Source organism: Cydia splendana, chromosome 1 (genome assembly GCF_910591565.1).
Source record: "Cydia splendana chromosome 1, ilCydSple1.2, whole genome shotgun sequence".
Classification (NCBI taxonomy): domain Eukaryota; kingdom Metazoa; phylum Arthropoda; class Insecta; order Lepidoptera; family Tortricidae; genus Cydia; species Cydia splendana.
Genome location: NC_085960.1, coordinates 5,174,951 through 5,193,846, shown reverse-complemented (window position 1 = coordinate 5,193,846; position 18,896 = coordinate 5,174,951). Strand labels below are relative to the sequence as shown.

The window sequence follows — 18,896 nt, the reverse complement described above, 5'->3', positions numbered from 1 at the left end:
TAATATTTTTACGTAACAACAATCCAGAGATAAGGACGTGTCTCGTGTCAACCCTTAGCAATTTAGCAGACAGGGATGGAGGTCTCCATCAGAAAGTTGGGCGGCTCGAGGACCCGCCAGCCGGCTGCGATGGCTCACTCGATAAAGATATTTTGTTTGCGGCGCAAATTGTCGATGCCGCATTTCGGAGGTTAAGGGCTATACAAAAATCACGAGGAGGGATCACGAGTGGTTTATTTTTTTATTTTTCATGTCAATGGGTGTTATTTTGTTGGAAATGTCGGCCGTGGAGCCACGCTCGCCGGATCACACCGTCGCCTGAGGGCCTACCGCGAACCACGTTCGACGTGTTGCCTCCCTGTCACACTTACGTACGAAATTACACAAGTGCACCAGAGAGGCAACACGTCGAACATGGTTCGCGGTAGGCCCTCTGATTACAACCAACCAACCAACCACCACCAACCAACCAACTTCTGATTCTGATGACGTTCGCTGGTGCCGTCATTCATTTGCGTCCCGCCCCACTCAATCTCGTTTGTTATGAGCGTGCACCGGGCTGCCCTGCCTCTCGCTTTTTACATTTGAATATTACGCATTACTTTTATACGTTCTTATATAAGTAACGTTTCCAGCAGAGCATTATTATGCTCGCGCAAGACGCTAGGAGTTTGGGTATTATGCATTTAAACGGTAAATAAAATTGTGCCTTACCGGCTCGGCTCCCATTTTGTTATTTTATAGCATATTGTCATTACTGTATAATAATAGCAGTTAACATTTACTCAATAACCTCATTTCAAAACTGAGAAACAAATATGAGATACATTGGCAGCACAACGCCACATTCTACCTGAACATATGACTGGTTATACGGTAATCCCAACGCAAACTGCATTGTTAACTCCAACGTTAAGGCATTGTATAATCGTAGTATATTGTTTCTCATTCGGGCGCGACGCGGTAATGCGCGCGATTATGAATGATATTGTATAAGGACATTTGTACAAAGCACTCCCCTCGGCGCCTATTCCTCTTGAGCCGGCACATTAGACCCGTCATTCAGAGAGCCTGGAGTTGCATAAATAAATAACTTGCATTAGAACCCTTCGCGTTGCTTGCGAGCAGCGGCAGAGGCGGTGAATAATTTTCTTAGCTTTTGTTGAATATATGAATTGTGCGCAAAATAAATATCAAATTTGTCAAAAGAATAATACTTTATTTCTAAAATAATGTTCTAAGAAATATGTATACTTCGTTGTGCAGATTCTGCAGAAACATGATTTTATAAGTATGTACATACTTCGATAATATGACAATGAGTTTTTTCCCACCCCTTAGCAAAACAAGAAGCTAATCATATACAAAATAGGGGTCATAAAATTCTAATATCGTATCTAAAAATCGCACTTGAAATAATCAAAGAGCGAAATAAAAAATACGGACAGGACAGGATCTGTTGTTGGGCGCTACAATAGATAGCGAGGGGACTCGGGACAGTCATTACAAAAACGTAACATCGTACGGGCCGGGTTTAATAATTCCACTCATTTGGGCCCCCCGGCCGCGGGCCCGAGACAATGCCGCCCGCCTAACGGTATCAATCAACATCAAACAGGCTCGCGTACAAGCACACGGGTTGTAGGGTTGAAAGATACTGACAAAAAGACTAAAGAGGAAAAAGGAGATTAGGTCAGCTGTTGCTGAAAAGATTATATCTGTTTGGCAACCGTACAATGTTGACATTATATAATTAGGTACTAAGATTTTCGAAACGGGTGCAATATTTAAGTACTAGAAAGTTGTGTTAGGTACTCTAGATATGTCGACGCCGTTTCGATACTTTTGTTTTCGATTTTTAAAGTAAAACAGTCAATAACAAATGTAAAATAGGTACTAAAAATCCTAGTTGCAAATACATAGTTTGCATTAACCGTGATGCCGACCATGCATTCTGATAATGTCTGACCTGACATTACTAGCTGTCCATTAGGGCGTGTGACAACCCTTAACGAATATGTCACTGTCGCCGGCAATACTTTTATCGCATAGGTCGCAACGCAACGCAACGCACGCAAGCGGCACGGCACCAGGGGCGCGCCCGCCGGCTAAATGAACTCTCCCATCACCCGTCCGACACAGCCATCACTTTGATCCGCTCCAAATGAAATGGCCAAATGAATAGCTGCAGCACAAATAGACACCCGATCAACAAAACCACTCCGCTCCGCTCCTCCTAACTTAATCTAACTTTCATTCATGTTACCAACGCGCAAAGGTGCTTCGATTTCCTCCAGGTACAATAAGGAAATTGCTTTCATTTCGCGAATAAAAACAATAGCGGCGTATGTAAATAATATTATTTACGGCGCAAGGTTTTCGTTTTAAACGGAGCGTAGCGAGGCACAATTTAGCAAACAAGCTTATTGTGAAGTGAGTCCGCTTGCTAACTCGGAATATGGAGTGTCAGTCCGCAAATAGAGCCCGGCCCGGCTCCGCTCATATTCACAGGGCCCACATGTGCTGTGCGCTAATGAAGACGCGGCGTTTACGATTATTTTTATTCATAACCGTTCCGTTTGGAGTACGGCTCCCGCACGTGTGAGCCGGCGAGGTGGTGGTAATTACGAATATTGCGCTTGTAATGATCTCATTAATCAGTTAATGCGGCATCTTTATCATATTCCACTGAAAATTCATCTTATTAATGTAGGTGCTTTTTAGCGGCAACATTCTTAGCGGAATGTTACTGGCACTAAACGCCACGAGAAGACTACTTCAGCATTAACTACGTACGTAGTGCACTAAGTATAGCGCTTTACTTGATTGTTTGCGTACGTGACTCTACCCGGTACGTTACTCAGCCATTAGCGTACATCACTCTTGTCCAACGTTGCTAATTCAATACAAAATTGCTTCGTTATTTGCATTCCAATGGGATAGGAAAGATGTTTAATCAGTTAAAGTCAAAGCAGAAACTCTCGACTACTTACACAGCCTACACTATCTCTGCAAGTGACTTGGTGTTTACACAGAAGGCATTTTATTCGATATTAGCACGCGCCTGATAGCTTTTTAATAAGCGGTTCCGTGACTCATCGGCTGCATGTCGTCGTTGATTGATTGCGGAGAAGTCTTATACAACGCTGTGCAGATAAATTCAAACGCTAACGGATGGCTGAAGACGGTTTTTAACAACACGAACATGAAAATAAAAAAAGCTTAGCAGTAATTTGCTAGAAGGTAATTGATTTGTCTGCTGTTTGTTCACTTCATTGACTTTGCTCATGAAACAGGTTTTAAAAATACCTCCGTAATATAAAGATTACTCTCGGTGACTTGACAGGCTATTAATGAAGCTCCTACAAGTAAAAATAGTATTAAAAAATGACTTACCGAATCAGGATCGTGTGCGTTTGGTGTGGACGGCTGAGGTGGCCTCGGCGGTGGTGGGTAACCCTGTGAAAGTAAAAACATAAATAATAAACATAACAAACGAAAATCATTCTATTTAGACAACAATACTTTATAAGTAATCAATCTTTTACCATTTAGAACATATTATTACTTGTTACTAGGGCTTGCAATATCGGATGGTTTCCAATTCCGGAACTGATTTCCGATATTGGATTCCAATTTGTTACTACCTTTTAATTTGTCATATCTTAGGCACCAAATATTGGAATGCTCAGTGAAACATATTAAAAGTTACAAAATGTCATGTCAAATAAATGTAAGACCGGTGTCAGGCATACAATCTCTAAGAGATTGTAGTCGGCAACTCAGTTAAGCGACTAATTGAAAACGGCGGCGGGCTTCTACGAAACTATTCCTTTCCACTTCCATCTGCCTTCATGAGAGATATTTTAAAATCTTTCTCGACCCGAGAATTCTTGGAACGGACGCGGAGAATACTATAGGAGATATACTAAGCCACTAGGAATAACTTTACGTTCTCGAGCTACATTGCAGGAAGATAAAAGATGTTTGCGATTGAATTGAACATAAACCTTTTGTAAAATAACACCGCCGTTATTTAGCAATGGCCGTTTTAAAACCAACGCAAAAACTGTCTCGCCATAAAAGTAAAACTGTCGACGTTTTAAGAGTCCAATCGTTTCGATTCATGTTAAGCGTTTAAACGACAGCCGAACTAAGTCGAAACTCAATTTCTCCCGTTACATTGAATGACAAAAACAAGTTCGTGCTTACATCGGAGGGAAGAAAGAAATGAGTCTCGAATGCGCCAAAGCGAAACGTAGTTATTTTGTCGACAATTTACTTTGTCGTCCACAGGCAACCCTCATTATCCCCGTCTGTGTGGCAAGTCAAACTTGATCATAGCTTTTCCTTTAGCCTTAATGAATGGATGTTTTAAATGTGTCTACATTAACTAACGATAGACATAGTAAATGTATGTCCTATTATTGTCTTGTAATTTGTTTTTTTTGAATTGCATTAGTTTGTTTTCATAATTTTACTTAAAGCGTTAGAATAATGCAACTTATTAAAAAGCTTAAAACTATACGTTTTTCAGAAGTATTAAGTTTGAAGTGATCAAACTTGCTGAACGAGGCGGTCACTTGTCTTTTGATAGCTCATATTCTTTAAAGCGCTTATCTTAATCCCTATTCCGCCATAACCTACAAGGCCCGAAATGGATTAATCGAGCGATGTTAGCAAGAAATTGAGCATGTTTTCGCAGAATAGCTTTAATATTGGGGCGTCTGTCGTGAAACTGACGTTTGAAGCGGCGTCGCACGATATCGACGGCGTTACAAGTTCTAATCTTTCAAACGTGCTCCTCATGTGTAATAGCCGGGGGGCCAAAATTACTACGACTCCCAGACCCTTCGTTCCCGGAGCTTAACGAGCGTTAACCTCAGACAAACCAGTATAAGTGTTATCTCCCATTATGAATAGTTGTTACGGCTTTCAAGTCACACAAATACTAGTTCGCCTGCGCTTAGTAAGTACCAGGACTAACAGTCCAGAGATTGCGGTATCTCTTCGAATACCGAATTTAGATTTGGATAGAAGTAACTGGCGGTAGTGAACCGAAAGAGTACTTCGAATGTGGCCGATGCAGTGTAAATGAGAGTTTGCGGTTAGAGCCGGCACGGATCGGCTGCAGTACGCCTTCGCACTGGGATGTTATTAGAATAGAAAACGAATTGGTATTAATTGATCTCTCCTCATGCATAGCTGTTACGGATTTTGAGGTCGCGTTACACTGGTTGGCCAGAGTGTTCAGCTCGCCTGTGCTCGGTAGGAAACAAGAGCACAGTCTGCAACCGCCCGCACTAAATCGTGCCGTCGTCAGGCTAGACCTTTGACGTCCGTTCCGAGAGTCACTTCAAATAGGGTTGGCTACATTGAATGTTTCCTTTGATTTTTCTTACTTCATTTGCGCACTCTAGTCAGGACGCACTTCCTTTGATAGCTATTTTTCTTTTTTTATAATACAGAGCGAATAAAGTAAAAATAAAATGCTGGCACGATCAACAAACCCTCTCTGCCCTTGCAGAACTTTGAGCATGTCCTGCATTAAACTGTAATCACAACACATTTTAAGGAGCTAAGTGAGATAAAGCACGACGTATTAATTTTAGTTTCCTTTTACTTGGCTAGAATATGATTATTCTGCAGGGGTGGCTCGGCCCCATTTGTTAGTGTGCATTTCGGCAACCCTGGCCGGGTATGCTCGTTGATTGCGCGAGTGAGGCGAGTTGGGATCCAAGTGTAACTTGACCTCAGGATACGTAACAAAGATGTGTGATCAGAGAGTGGTGGTACACTGGTTTGTTTGAGTAAACGAGTATGCAAGCGTTGGGAGCGACAGGCGTGCCCGAGAATGCCCCGCAGTCAGCGCTTTAAAGGCTTCCTGCTAGCGAGGGCGATATGCCACACTAAAGTTCGCAGAATCTGTAACATTTTGCTGTGTGTTTATGAGAGCGGGCTGAAGCACACGAACTACATATTTTGTATCATGTTTTTGAGTTGAAATATGTTTCATGAGGGTTAAATTCCCCGGATGCCATCTATTATATGAATATAACTTGTTGCATAGCGGAACAGTAAACAATTGGTTCTTTTAGAATGGAGTTTTCGCATTAGCTCACATCATAATTTAGAGGCAAATGAAATTCAAACTAAATTGAAATCAAAACTTATTAATCGGAATATCACCGACACCTAATTAAGTAATTATCAACAACTACATAATACGACCAAAAATTAGGGCTTGCAAATATTCGAAACTTTCAGGTATTCGAATATTCGACTTTTTCTGACGAGATATTCGAATATTCGAATAATTATTCGAATATTTAAAAAAAATAAGAAAAGGAACGAAAAATCGGTTTATTATCGTTTTATTCAAAAGCTTTTTTCACATATTGCTAAAATTAATGATATTTTGCAGAAATCCACTTATTGACTAGATTTTATCATCCTACTCTGAAATACCCACGTTTATAAAAGCAAGTAAGTACCTAAAACGCAAAAATTAGACATTTTCAATATTTCTTGATAAAACTTTTTATTATAAATGCGTCGTTTCGTGAATTAATATAACTTTAACCATCCAAACACGTATGTAAGAGAGAAAACATTTTAGTAGGTAATCACTAATCATTTTCTGATTTAAATTAACTTCTTGTCGTTAAGAAGCCTGTAAAATGGCCTTTAATTCCATTGTATTTTGAATCTTTATTGACTTTATTAGTCTTGGCAAGTTTAGTTTTGATTCCTAATGGTCGGCTGTTATATAATAAGTTATATAATTGGTATTGGAATATTTAAGGGAAAAAGTTGGCTGACTACGGGGTGGATCATTCGTTAGCTAAAGGTGCATGGTTAGAACTAGTTCGGTAGGTTTGGTATGATCAAATTTGTGAATTGCGATAAAGGGCAAGGTTTAGACTTCGAATATTCGCTTAAGGTACGCTTTTACTCAATAAACAAAATTACCCTTTATCTTAAAACTTACGTAAAGTTACTTGTACCTAGAAAAAGCATTAGCCGCACCGTAATAAAACATACTTTTTGATTTCGTTTCCTTTGAAATTGAGTTAGGTTCTTAGGTTTAACTGTATTCACGAAGCCTATTGAGAGGAATACAGTAAAAACATTATTTCCTTCGCATTTGGGTACCTACGGTTCCTCATTCACTGTTAATACCCGGCAAAATACACAGAAACTGTAACTATAACGGATGAAAATAGATTTTACCTAGTAATAAAAAATATTCGAATATTCGAAACCTGAGCGGCCGAATATTCGAATATCAAAACAGGTCGAATATTCGACATATTCGAATATTCGAATATTCGAATTGCAAGCCCTACCAAAAATACAATGGTACAAAAATGTATGTCAGCGTTCACAAAGCAATCTTTTCATAACCAAATTCCAATATTCAACTTTTTTAGTAACAATAAATCGATTTAGGTAATATCAATAGGTAATCATAACTTCATAACATTGAATATCTAAAGAAACTCCAAATCGCATAAGTATGTCAGTCAAATTCCTTAAGGCAAAAATCCCCAAAGCCAACTTCAGAGTCGAGCAATTAATCGCACGGCCTTTGACAATATATTTCCTTGACAATAAAATATACTGTGTTATCTGTTTTTTACTGGCGGGCTAGCAGCGCGCAGAGCTGTCGCGAGCGACTGTGGGGGAATATTAAAGCGGTCCGCCGGACCATTATAACTTGTCATTCTGGCTCAGTTGTGTTCTGCGAGCTTTGGAGATAGCGCGGCTTAAGTAAACGACACTTTTGTATTTTTATAGACCTAAGCTTTAGCAACTAAAGTCAATATGAAGCATTATAAGGGTTATAATAGCGGTATGACGCTTCAATTGGATATAAAAAACAAATCTACAAGTATAAACCACAGCATTGCATCGTAATTAACGTTGGTTTAATGCTTGAGTCCAGTAAAATATAATTAGTGATTCCTCATTACCGCGCTGGCCCCTCTGGACGTTCGTGCGTCTACAGGCTTATGGTTATTAATAACGCCGGCCGGCCCGCCCCGCCCCGCGCCCCCACTCGCCCCCTCGCTCGCCCGAGCCGCGCGTCTGACATTTTAATTCCGGACCCGCACCGCAAGCCTTTTATATCGACATTATTTTATCGACACACAAACTTCTCTATATTGTTACGTTAAAGCAAGCTATTTACATGACGCCGAACTTACAACTCCGTTGATTGCTGTCGCTGTGAGCATTCAGAATGAATTTACATTCAATTTGGCATAAACATTCATAAAAATGGCGCAGCGTCTTCTTTATTTTATCTAATCTAATTTACCTAAGTGGTAGTGGTAGAGTAAAACTATTATATAAGAGTATATTTTCATCGATTTTTTCAAACTCAAAAGTCCCAAAACAAACATTTTTGATCTTTTGAACCATTATAAACATGCCGAGAATTAAATACATATTTTAAACAGAAAATACTGTAGCAATTTCTATTAGATCCCTTCCGTAGATTTATAGGAGCGAAAAGCAATTCGGCAGTTATTGGTGCAGGCCGAGTAAGTTGGGCGAGAGTTGGTATAATAGCGTGTTACATCGAGTCGAAGTTACGGGGAACATCACTAGCTACAATGGCGGTCGGGCGAGCGCAGGTCGAGCAAAACATGGCTGCCTGGTAGGCGGTGCGCGCGATAGGGACCGCGCTAGCGCCGGTTGGTTCTGTCCCTGTTGCTCTCGCACGCAACACGCGCATCGATCTCCACTCGCCGTACTCGCCCCCAGCACCAGAAAGGCGGAACTAACAAAATTACTGAGCGCTTTCGAGCCGCTAATCATAAAATAAGATACGACGTTTCATTTCGAGCGTAGGACACTAGCGATCACGATGCTGGAATGGCCCTTGACTCTCGAAATTCTCTACTGACATCGTGGAGTATTAGCCGCGCGTCGCTCGCTGGGACTTTTGTGAAGCCTACTGAGAAACAATTTATTTTTTAGACGTTATTACATCGATATGCGAATTAGGCAAATTACACTTCACTGTTTGCTTAGCTAACTATAGTATTATCATTAGGTACATTGTTAATGACTCTTGCAGAACTTTATCTTATTTTGCCGTCGGTCGGCAACAAGGGTAACTGCCGGCTGTCTGGCAGGTGTAATAAAGATTTGAATAGACGGGTATCGGCGCTCTCGGCTCCGGTTACGTTAGCATAAATTGGAGGCGAAGTTCCCGTAACCCTAACGGAGTGTTTAGAGAGAAGCGTAAAGTTAAATCGACAGAAGACGCCCGCTCCCGAGGGTTGCTGTTCTGCTCCGTCTATCATGTGATAGCTAACTGACGTTTAATTTTTTCTACGTTAAAGTATTTTCTCTCTGAATTATCGACGAGCATTTAAGCATGAATTGCGAGGTTTCAATGAAAATTTTCGATAAAAAGGGGGAAATAAATCGTTCCATATATTTGCATTACATTATTTACATTACTTGAAAGATAATTTTTTCCTTTTGTAATTGTCAAGGACTTACAAATATTTATTCGAGTATCAAAAAGTGCATTTAAATATTCTATTCACACCCAGCAAAAAAGTGCTACATGGTACATATTTGCATAAAAGATTTTCAAACAGCTATAATGCTATATTGATATAATGAGAATTAAATTAACCTGCTCATTTCCATAAACAGTAATGTCACTTTGATAGTTGTATCTACGTTAGTAAGCACTAATTACCATGCTAATATCGTATCATTCAGGCAACTCTAGAAAACACAAATCGGAAGCAACCTTCTACCTTAGTACATAAAGTTCAAATTTAAAGTAGATGCCAAGAGCATGGTTATGGAATACGTTTAATATGTAGGAAGATGTAGTTAAGGAGCATGTCTTATCGTTGGCAGCAGGCCGCCGGCCACGTGCGGTCCATACAACTCGGGAGTATAGTAGGGATATGTAAATCTCCGAGGAACCGAGCGTGCCAAAAACCCTTCGCTCACGTTTCACAATGAATTATTCGATCGCTGCAGTAGGTAGCTCTGATGATATGGAGTCACGCACACATATGACACGGCACGACATGTATGACATGCCTACGTTTATTATAATAAGGGGAAATTACTGGAATTTTTAATTAAGCTTACAACCATTCATGCAATACATACAAAAGTATGTATCTACCTAAAAGATAATGCGCCCTTGCAATGGTCATCAATTCATCATTCATCAAAATAACCGTAAGGCAAGCCCTATTTGAGCAACGACCCTATTTTTCTGAATTAACTCATAGCCAAGGTGTTCCATTCCGTTCCAGAATCAAAATATGCAACCAGGAATGAGTTTTACGGACGCCTCGCCACTGGAGCTTCATAAAGCAGCAAGTTAGTTCATTTAGGACAAAGTAAACAAATAAGACAGTTATGACAAAGGCCACTTATTACCGCCCCGCCCATGCCCACGGCTGAAATAAACAAAACCACGGGCCGAGGGTTGCGTCCAATGCAATAACAGTTAGGTTCATAACCCGAGTTTCACCTCGCCAATTTTAAAGTAGGTATAAAGCTTTCCTTCGGAGATTTCAATTCGTGAGTGAAATATTTTCTCTAAGGCAACCTTGGCAGACAATTTTCATTAAACTCCGCTAAGTCTTTTTAGTAGACGAGACGAAATTTGCACCGAAACGTTATAATTTTAATATTGAACTGTTACATTTTCGGGAATGTCTAAACGAGATCCTTCGTGATAGTGGTGAATATGATGATTCTGCGGGGCCTTACTGATTAATAAATAAGGTATCAAGATGTACAGTTTGTCTCGTAAACGTGTCACAGAAAGATGAAGATGTAAAGGACGCAAAGTAAACATCAAATGACTCTGTATTAGTAAAGCCCGGAACTAGATAAACATCCACGAAATCAACTTCAGAGCATTCGGAATCGGAGAAAAGCCGTTTATCTTGCCAGTTCGCTTCGCTATCTCGCGCAAACGTATTTCAGTGGAGCAGTCGACTCGGCCGAAATTATCGAAAATTTCCGCCGCCGACGCCGACGCCGCCTTGCCGCGATATCGGGGCGATAAACGAAATGCAAACATGACCAGTGTTGCCAACTCGCGAGTTTAAAAAGCTGCCAAATCATAATGTGTAATACTAAACTACTGAAAACATCCATCCATATAGTTTTGTTAGTGTTCTTTCTTTTTATCTGTTATTATATGTATTGCTTCACATCATAATTGATTATTACTAGCCGATCTGTAACTCTGTAATTGTATCTTTCATCTGATAAAGTGACGTACATTGCATTTTAAGTTATGGTATTTTATCAATTCCAAACTTTAAAAAAACCTACCTAAGAACCATAAACGCTGCGAAACCGCAGCTACTGGTCAATCTGATTTAGCAGCACTAAGAAACGGGTAAAAGTTAGGAAGTACGACTGCTTAAAAAATACTGAATGAATCACCTAATTTGCTAAGCTGACAACACTTAATACGTCGTCCGCCCACCAGCTCGCTCATCGCCACATGTGGCTTACATTACGGTCCGACAAAACACCGGTTACGATAGTTTTCAAAACAAAGTGATCGTTATGCGTTCCTTTCCTTTAGTACGAACCGTAATCAGCGGCGGAACCTTTTCGTCGTGTCCAACACACTGGCCGGGCCGTGTATGATAATTGATAAAGGTAGGTACATCGATAACAGCGATTTGTTATCAATTGCACAGTTCTACTTTTATACATGCGTCATCCAGCAGGCTATGCAATCAACTGATTGCAATTTTCTGGGTATGGATTTCCATTCCCACATATTTTAAATAATGCCCATACAAAAATGCCCGTGTTATTATTGATGTATGTTATATGAGGGCATTTTATAACAATTGCAGAATCAAGATAAAGGGACCGAGATACTTAAAGTTACTGTATCACTGAGACACAGTCATAGTGATATTCGTATGATAAAACGATATATTACTTTCAAGTAGTTACGAACAAGCCTTATATGCACCTACAATGGGCAAGTACAAGTAAGAACCTTAGTATTTGATCTTAATATTAATACATTAAGACCAGACCAACTTGAAATGTGTTCTTCTAATTTTGATAAATATTTACGAGCAGGCTTCCTTAGTATAACTCCACAGTCTCTACTCTACATGCCTGCATTAATGTAGTAACAATGCACATCTAAATTACGAAACGAAGCTTTGCGGTGTGAGGGTCGAGGGTACAAAAATCCGACAGTTGCTTGCTCGTGGCGAATTTGCTCAACGGCTTCGAAAGCTTAACACGACTTGTGGGTTGCACCACTTGCAACCACGCACAATCATCAAACTGATCGTTTAAAATTAAAACAGCGGTGATAGCTGTCATCCCCCATAGATAATTTTTGTACAAGCAATTGTGCTTGGTAGTTATTGAACTACAATGACGTTAACAGAAAATGATCGGCCACCTGCTATGACACGACCACTTCATCAGAAACATCATAGATAAATTGAAGGAGAGGGAGGGGAAAAACATGGTAAAGTTATATGAGCCAAGTAAAGGAGCATGTAGGGGCCGTGTCGTACCAGGACACTAAAGGGCTGGCTTCAGATCGGCCAAGGTGGAGACAACTTCATCACGCTGCATCGACAAGAGCCCAGCTCTTAAATTGAATGATGATGACGTTAACAGAAAGTTTAGTACAAACGGCCCTAAGATAATGAGGTAGCGGCGCGTGGATTTGGGGCAGCCACTCCATATCTTGTGTCGGTGACAGTCTTCCCACGCTTGGCGGTGCTCTAGTTGCGAGCGAGCCTCTGTTTGGTGCTGGCATTTACCTGGTGCTGAGGAGGTGGCTGCGCCCCGTGGGGCGGGTGGTGTGGCGGGTGCTGCGAGTCTTGCGTCGGGGACATCCCGCCGGGCGCGCTCGGCGGCGCTCCGGGGCTCGGCGCGCCCGGCGGCTGCGAAGGAGGCTGAGGCGAACCGCCTCTCTCGTAACCCTGAAAATATTCCGATACGTTAAAACTGAATGAGATAATAATCAACAGTAACTAGCATTGGCTAATTTAACGAAGCAATAGTTCATAAACTGTATCACAAGTAGTTAAAAGATGAACCTGCCTGATGTGTCATGTCAGTGGCATAGAGGCCAGACTATTGGACATATATGACTTTATTTAAGAATAAAAAACCGGGCAAGTGCGAGTCGGACTCGCGCACGAAGGGTTCCGTACCATAATGCAAAAAACGGCAAAAAAAAAAACGGTCACCCGTCCAAGTACTGACCCCGCCCGACGTTGCTTAACTTCGGTCAAAAATCACGTTTGTTGTATGGGAGCCCCACTTAAATCTTTATTTTATTCTGTTTTTAGTATTTGTTGTTATAGCGGCAACAGAAATACATCTGTGAAAATTTCAACTGTCTAGCTATCACGGTTCGTGAGATACAGCCTGGTGACAGACGGACGGACGGACAGCGGAGTCTTAGTAATAGGGTCCCGTTTTACCCTTTGGGTACGGAACCCTAAAAAGAACGATACATTTGGTAGCAACAATGTTCATCAATATTTTATTTAAACAGCAGGGGTCGTACTGATTACTTCCACTGCACTAAATGTATAATGTATTGATGGTCAGAATATAATTCCATTTTTATCTATTTTCTCTTGGTCACTACAATCAATAAAACCCTGCTACAGCAAAGTATAAAATAACAATATCAATGAAATTGAACACCTATCATATTAATTATTATCTAAAACGCTTGAAGTTGAGATGTAAATTAAATGACCATTGAGATCATTAGAGACTGTGCGGAAAGAGAAGAGTCGTAGAATGTATTGGATCCCATACATTTCACGGCTCTTCTCTTTCCGCACAGACTCTACCAGATTAGCCGGGGCAGAGGTAGACCAAAAAAGAGATGGCGGGACGACCTTGACGCTTTTTGCAGCGACTGGCGGGAACATGCACCAAACCGTGATGAGTGGCGGAAGAAAGGGGAGGCCTTTGCCCAGCAGTGGGACACAAAATAGGCTATTAAATAAAAAAAAATTAGATCATAAGTACCATGTAAGAACGAAGAATTTAATAGAACGATTAAGATATCAAACCACATGGCATGAAGTTGCGGAAAATAGCACCGCGGTAAACATGTTTCGTACAGATGTCGAGCAACAATCTAATCGGTATGAGATCGTACGATTAATCATCTAAGCCGTCCTTGGCCATGACTCACTTAAACAATCCCATAGCGATCGAATCAACCGACTTCAATACCGACACAAACCTATATTTTGTTGGCACGCTACCGCATTCTGTCGAAGATATTTGCAACTATGCTGAATATGATAACGTGAGTTAACATTGTTACTTTTTGTTGTTCAGCTATTATCTGTTTTTCATATTTTAATTATGCAACAACTTTCAATCTTAATAGGCCCGCACACGATTCTAGATACTATGTATGCTAGTAAACTCGTAATAGGAAATCGCAAAATAGGTACTTCGTGCGAGGTGTGTATGTTTCATCAAACATGTATGGAGGACGATTTTCTAAATCATTCATTTTTCTATGCGACACATAAATGTTAAAAAGAAAACAATACTAAGTATTCTTACATTAATGTGAAACAATACATTACAGTGTCGCAAGTGAAATCGCGTTTAAAGCACATGGTCAAGTCAAGTCAAGATTTGATTTCAAGATGTCCTTTAATAGCACAACTGAGGTATCTCAATAGGGCGCCTGCAGCAAATACCTAATGCCAAACTTAGTAATCAAATTTCAATGAATTCACCTCATAATCAACCAAAGATTTGAAACTACCATCCAACAACAATAAGGTATGAAACAATTGCGCACGTGCAGGGGTCGTCGGCCGCGGCCTTGACCGTGCATCCATTATGCACACCCGTTTACTTGCGAACGAGTGCACTACGCACCTACCAGTACCTACTACAATGTCTGCACAGGCCGCAATTAACGTCGAGCCTCGCTAAATATTGGATGAGGTGGGCGCAGAAAACATTTCATTTCAGTCGGCCGTGCATGAATGGCTGGAGTGACGTGTTCGAAGTAATAGCTTTCTGATGTTACTTTATGGGGTGTTTTCTCCCTACTTCGCCCACCAACGGCCTTGAGACCAATGCATTTGTTATGCACAATCAATTATTAGATTATTACGCTTCTGTTTCAATTCCCTGCTACTATTTCAACGTATGAGGTACAGCGAGCTGAAAGTGCATATCCACTTTATGAATGAATCACGTTTATAGTGGGTATGCACTTTTGCAGCTATGTGTACGTATACAAATGAGTCTTCTACTTTTCCGAGACTATATTTACTTATGGCCTTGACCATGCATCTAATGGGTACGCATATTAAAGGCATTATGCTCCATCCTCTTTGCAATTACACTGAGCTCACCGAGGAATGGATTTAATAAGACGAGCGCAAAAGAAATCTACACGTCATTAATGTTTGATGAGTAACCTCTTTCATCATTATGCAATTTCAATTTCAATTCTCTTACCAAGAGCACAACCGGGATTTTTCAATTATATCATACCTAATTCAACACAATAAGACATAACATAAATTTTCGATCAATCTTGTACCGACAACTTGTTCTGATAAATTGAAAGCCACCGACGATTGTGACGAATGTAGAATGAGTGACGAAAGCAGAATAGGACTAATTTAAGAACTTGATGAAAAACGAATGGGACGACCCAAGACGATACCAAATATTTGGTTATGAAATATTTTTATGTATATTGGCTGACATCAAAGTGGTGTAGCTCAACGCAGTACCCATAAGATTAAAAGTAAGGAAGGTAGGATTAAGGGATTAGAAACAGGCTCAGTTTTATTTTAGACATTCTATGGTATTCAGAGGAACACCGAAGGCAAGTAAAGTAGTATTTACTAGTGATGTACCGACTATTGATTTGGCCGACTAGCCGACTAATCGGCGCTCGGATGGCCGATTAGGCGGCCGACTAGTCGGCTAGTCGGCCAGATCATTAGTTTGGTTTAAGTTCGATTCAGATGCAGTAAAAAACAATCGTTCGCGCTATTTATCATATTGTATTAATGCTAAAAAATAAAATAAAAAAAATCTAAGGCTATATTTCATACGACGACCGGACAATCGGACATAAGAAAGCGACCACACGGTCAATATTTTGAACAACAGTTTTCGTAAGCACCCTAAATAGGAATTTGGGTGAAATAGGTGAAAATCTTATGAAAATAAATATTTGCTGTTTATTTATTTTCGTCCTGTTTTTCTGTCACTTATAAAGTGCCGACTAGTCGGCCATTTTTGCCGACTAGTCGCCGACTAATCGCCGACTACAAATGAGGCCGGATAGTCGGCTTTCCCGACTAGTCGGCGACTAGTCGGTACATCCCTAGTATTTACGATGTTATCAGCAGTACCCCTGCGGTTAAGTGAGGCGTGCTCGACACGGTTCACTGCAGCGGTGATTCAGTCAATCTCCGAATGCTTTCACTCCGGGCCCGCGGTCTCCGCGGTCACGTTTCAAGGTTGTCAGATAAGCCTGTGCCGATATTTGCGACACCGGCTCAAGGAGTCATTTGCTTCACTTCCTCTATTTGCATGCGATAGGATAGCCACAGACAGCCGGGGTGTCCGGGGTGGGTCTAAATCACACTCATTCGAAAAACATAAATGGATATCTAAAGTAATTTCTCTATCATATGCAAAGACAAACGATTTGTATAAATAAAGAATTCTTCAGTCACTGGGTTTCGAAATCAAATGAAATGTCATGTTATTAACCTTACGTACTTATCTTCCATTTCTATCCTTAGCATAAGGACAAAGGTCAATGTACCGTTAGTACAATTTATGTAGATGGCGGCATCGACTATTCCTCCCCAAACTTGGAGGCGTCTTTAAGTTATTATAACGTCCTGTCCTATCAAGACATTAAAACGAAGTTCAAAAGGGCAAGGATTCAATCGGCTTAGGGCGTCGGTACGCCTTGGGTTTTCCAGTTCTGCATGCGTAATTGGGTATGCAGCGGCCTATTTCCCAGCAAAGCCGAAACCTAAATACCTATTCAATACGATAGGACGGTGGCTATCATTCCAATTAACATCGCGGCTACACTCGTCATTCGTATCGAATCGATGGAATCAAAGGGGTCGGTTCCAATTCCAAACGAGATATTCATAAACACATAGATTTATAAGGCATAGATAGAGTGTCCGTACATACCAAGTGAAGCCATTTCAAGTGCGACGTCGTCGCACTCGTGTCACCGTATTCGAACGGCCCTGGCAGTTCTCAAGGTCAGATCGGTTTGTGTACACCTCCCGTTTAAAAATCAAAAACACATGGAAAGATGGTTGTTTGTGCAGTGTAGTGGTGGGCAAACTTTCTTCATGGGGGGCCAGAAAGTTTAGGAAATTTAAGTGGAGGGCCAGAATTGTAGCCATTTTTTTTATTTGTGATAATCGTGAGCCAATACCATATAGCCCATATACTAATTATTTCATAGGACCGGCGGCGGGCCGGATAAAATCCATTCTCGGGCCGCAGATGGCCCGCGGGCCGTACTTTGCCCACCACTGGTGCAGTGAATGGACGTCACAACACTCACAACGCATCATATCATAAAAACAAACAGACTGACATTACATTTCACGCGTAAGTATCGAGTTTAATGTGATATTTTTACGTAATCGTAAATACAAAAATCCAAAGTTTCGTCAGCCGCCATTTCTCATAAATGTTGCCAGTGTAGTTAATATTTTTTCCTCAAAATGAGACATGACGTTTAAAATGAATACGCTAAGTTCCTTGTATAATTGTATAATTGTAGTTTTATGATATCCAGCAGCGCCATCTACAGTGTTGATTTAAATATGGAACTGTGGTGTTCCAAATATGTTTTTATATGAATTGCTGTCATGTCGTTCTGTCACACAATAAATAGTCGTCGGTTAACATGAACGTATTTTATTAATTATAGGTTATGGGCGATTTAAAGTGATAAATACGGGGGGTTAGTCAAGTATTAGATTGCCAGTTTATAGTGTATCGTGTGTGATATATTGTGAGTGTGATCTGTGACAGAAATCCGAAGATGTCGTCACCAAACTATGTGACGAATGTGCCCAAGTTACGTGGCCGAGAGAACTATTGTGAATGGGTTTTCGCTGCAGAGAATTTTCTTATCCTAGAGGGCACGCAAAGGTTTATTGCGCGTAAGCCAGAAGCTACGGGTACAGAAGTTGCAGATGACGAAAAAGCCCGTGCGAAATTGATTTTGACAATCGACCCTTCCTTGTATGTCCATGTAAAAGGCATCAAAACTACGTTTGAATTATGGACTAAACTCAAAAGCTTATTTGATGACTCTGGTTTCGCCAGAAAAATTACGTTGTTGCGAAATTTAATTTCCATAAGACTCGAAAATTCAACTTCGATGACAGAATACGTAACGAAAATGGTTGAAAATGGTCAAAAATTAAGTGGTACGGGTTTTGCCATTAGTGATGAATGGATCGGCTCGCTATTATTAGCAGGTTTGCCTGAGAAATATTCCCCAATGATCATGGCAATAGAGCATTCCGGCATTTCTATCACGACAGATGCCATCAAAACAAAACTTTTAGACATGGAAGAGAAAAATTCAAATTTGACAAGGAATGGGAACGAGACTGAGAGTGCGTTCGCGAGTACGTCAAGTTACCAACATAACAATAAGAATAAAACAAAGATTGTCTGTGGTAAACAGGATGGCGGCGAAATGTCAAAAGTCAGAACTGTCAATGTGAAATGCTTTCGATGCAAGGTCCCGGGGCATTATCGAAATCAGTGCCCAAATATCGAAAAAAATACTACCCGTAAACAGTCGAATGCATTCAGTGCTGTGTTTT

General features: G+C 40.6%; 1 protein-coding gene across 1 annotated transcript in view; it reads right to left on the bottom strand.

The window, feature by feature from the left end:
* Positions 1 to 18,896, bottom strand: part of LOC134792886 (trithorax group protein osa) — a 107,450-nt gene that overhangs the window by 59,181 nt on the left and 29,373 nt on the right. The window contains exons 3-4 of the mRNA XM_063764686.1: positions 12,816 to 12,977; positions 3,397 to 3,459 (exon numbers count right to left, since the gene is read on the bottom strand). Coding sequence (XP_063620756.1) covers positions 3,397 to 3,459; positions 12,816 to 12,977 — 225 coding nt within the window. The remainder of the gene's footprint in view (positions 1 to 3,396; positions 3,460 to 12,815; positions 12,978 to 18,896) is intronic.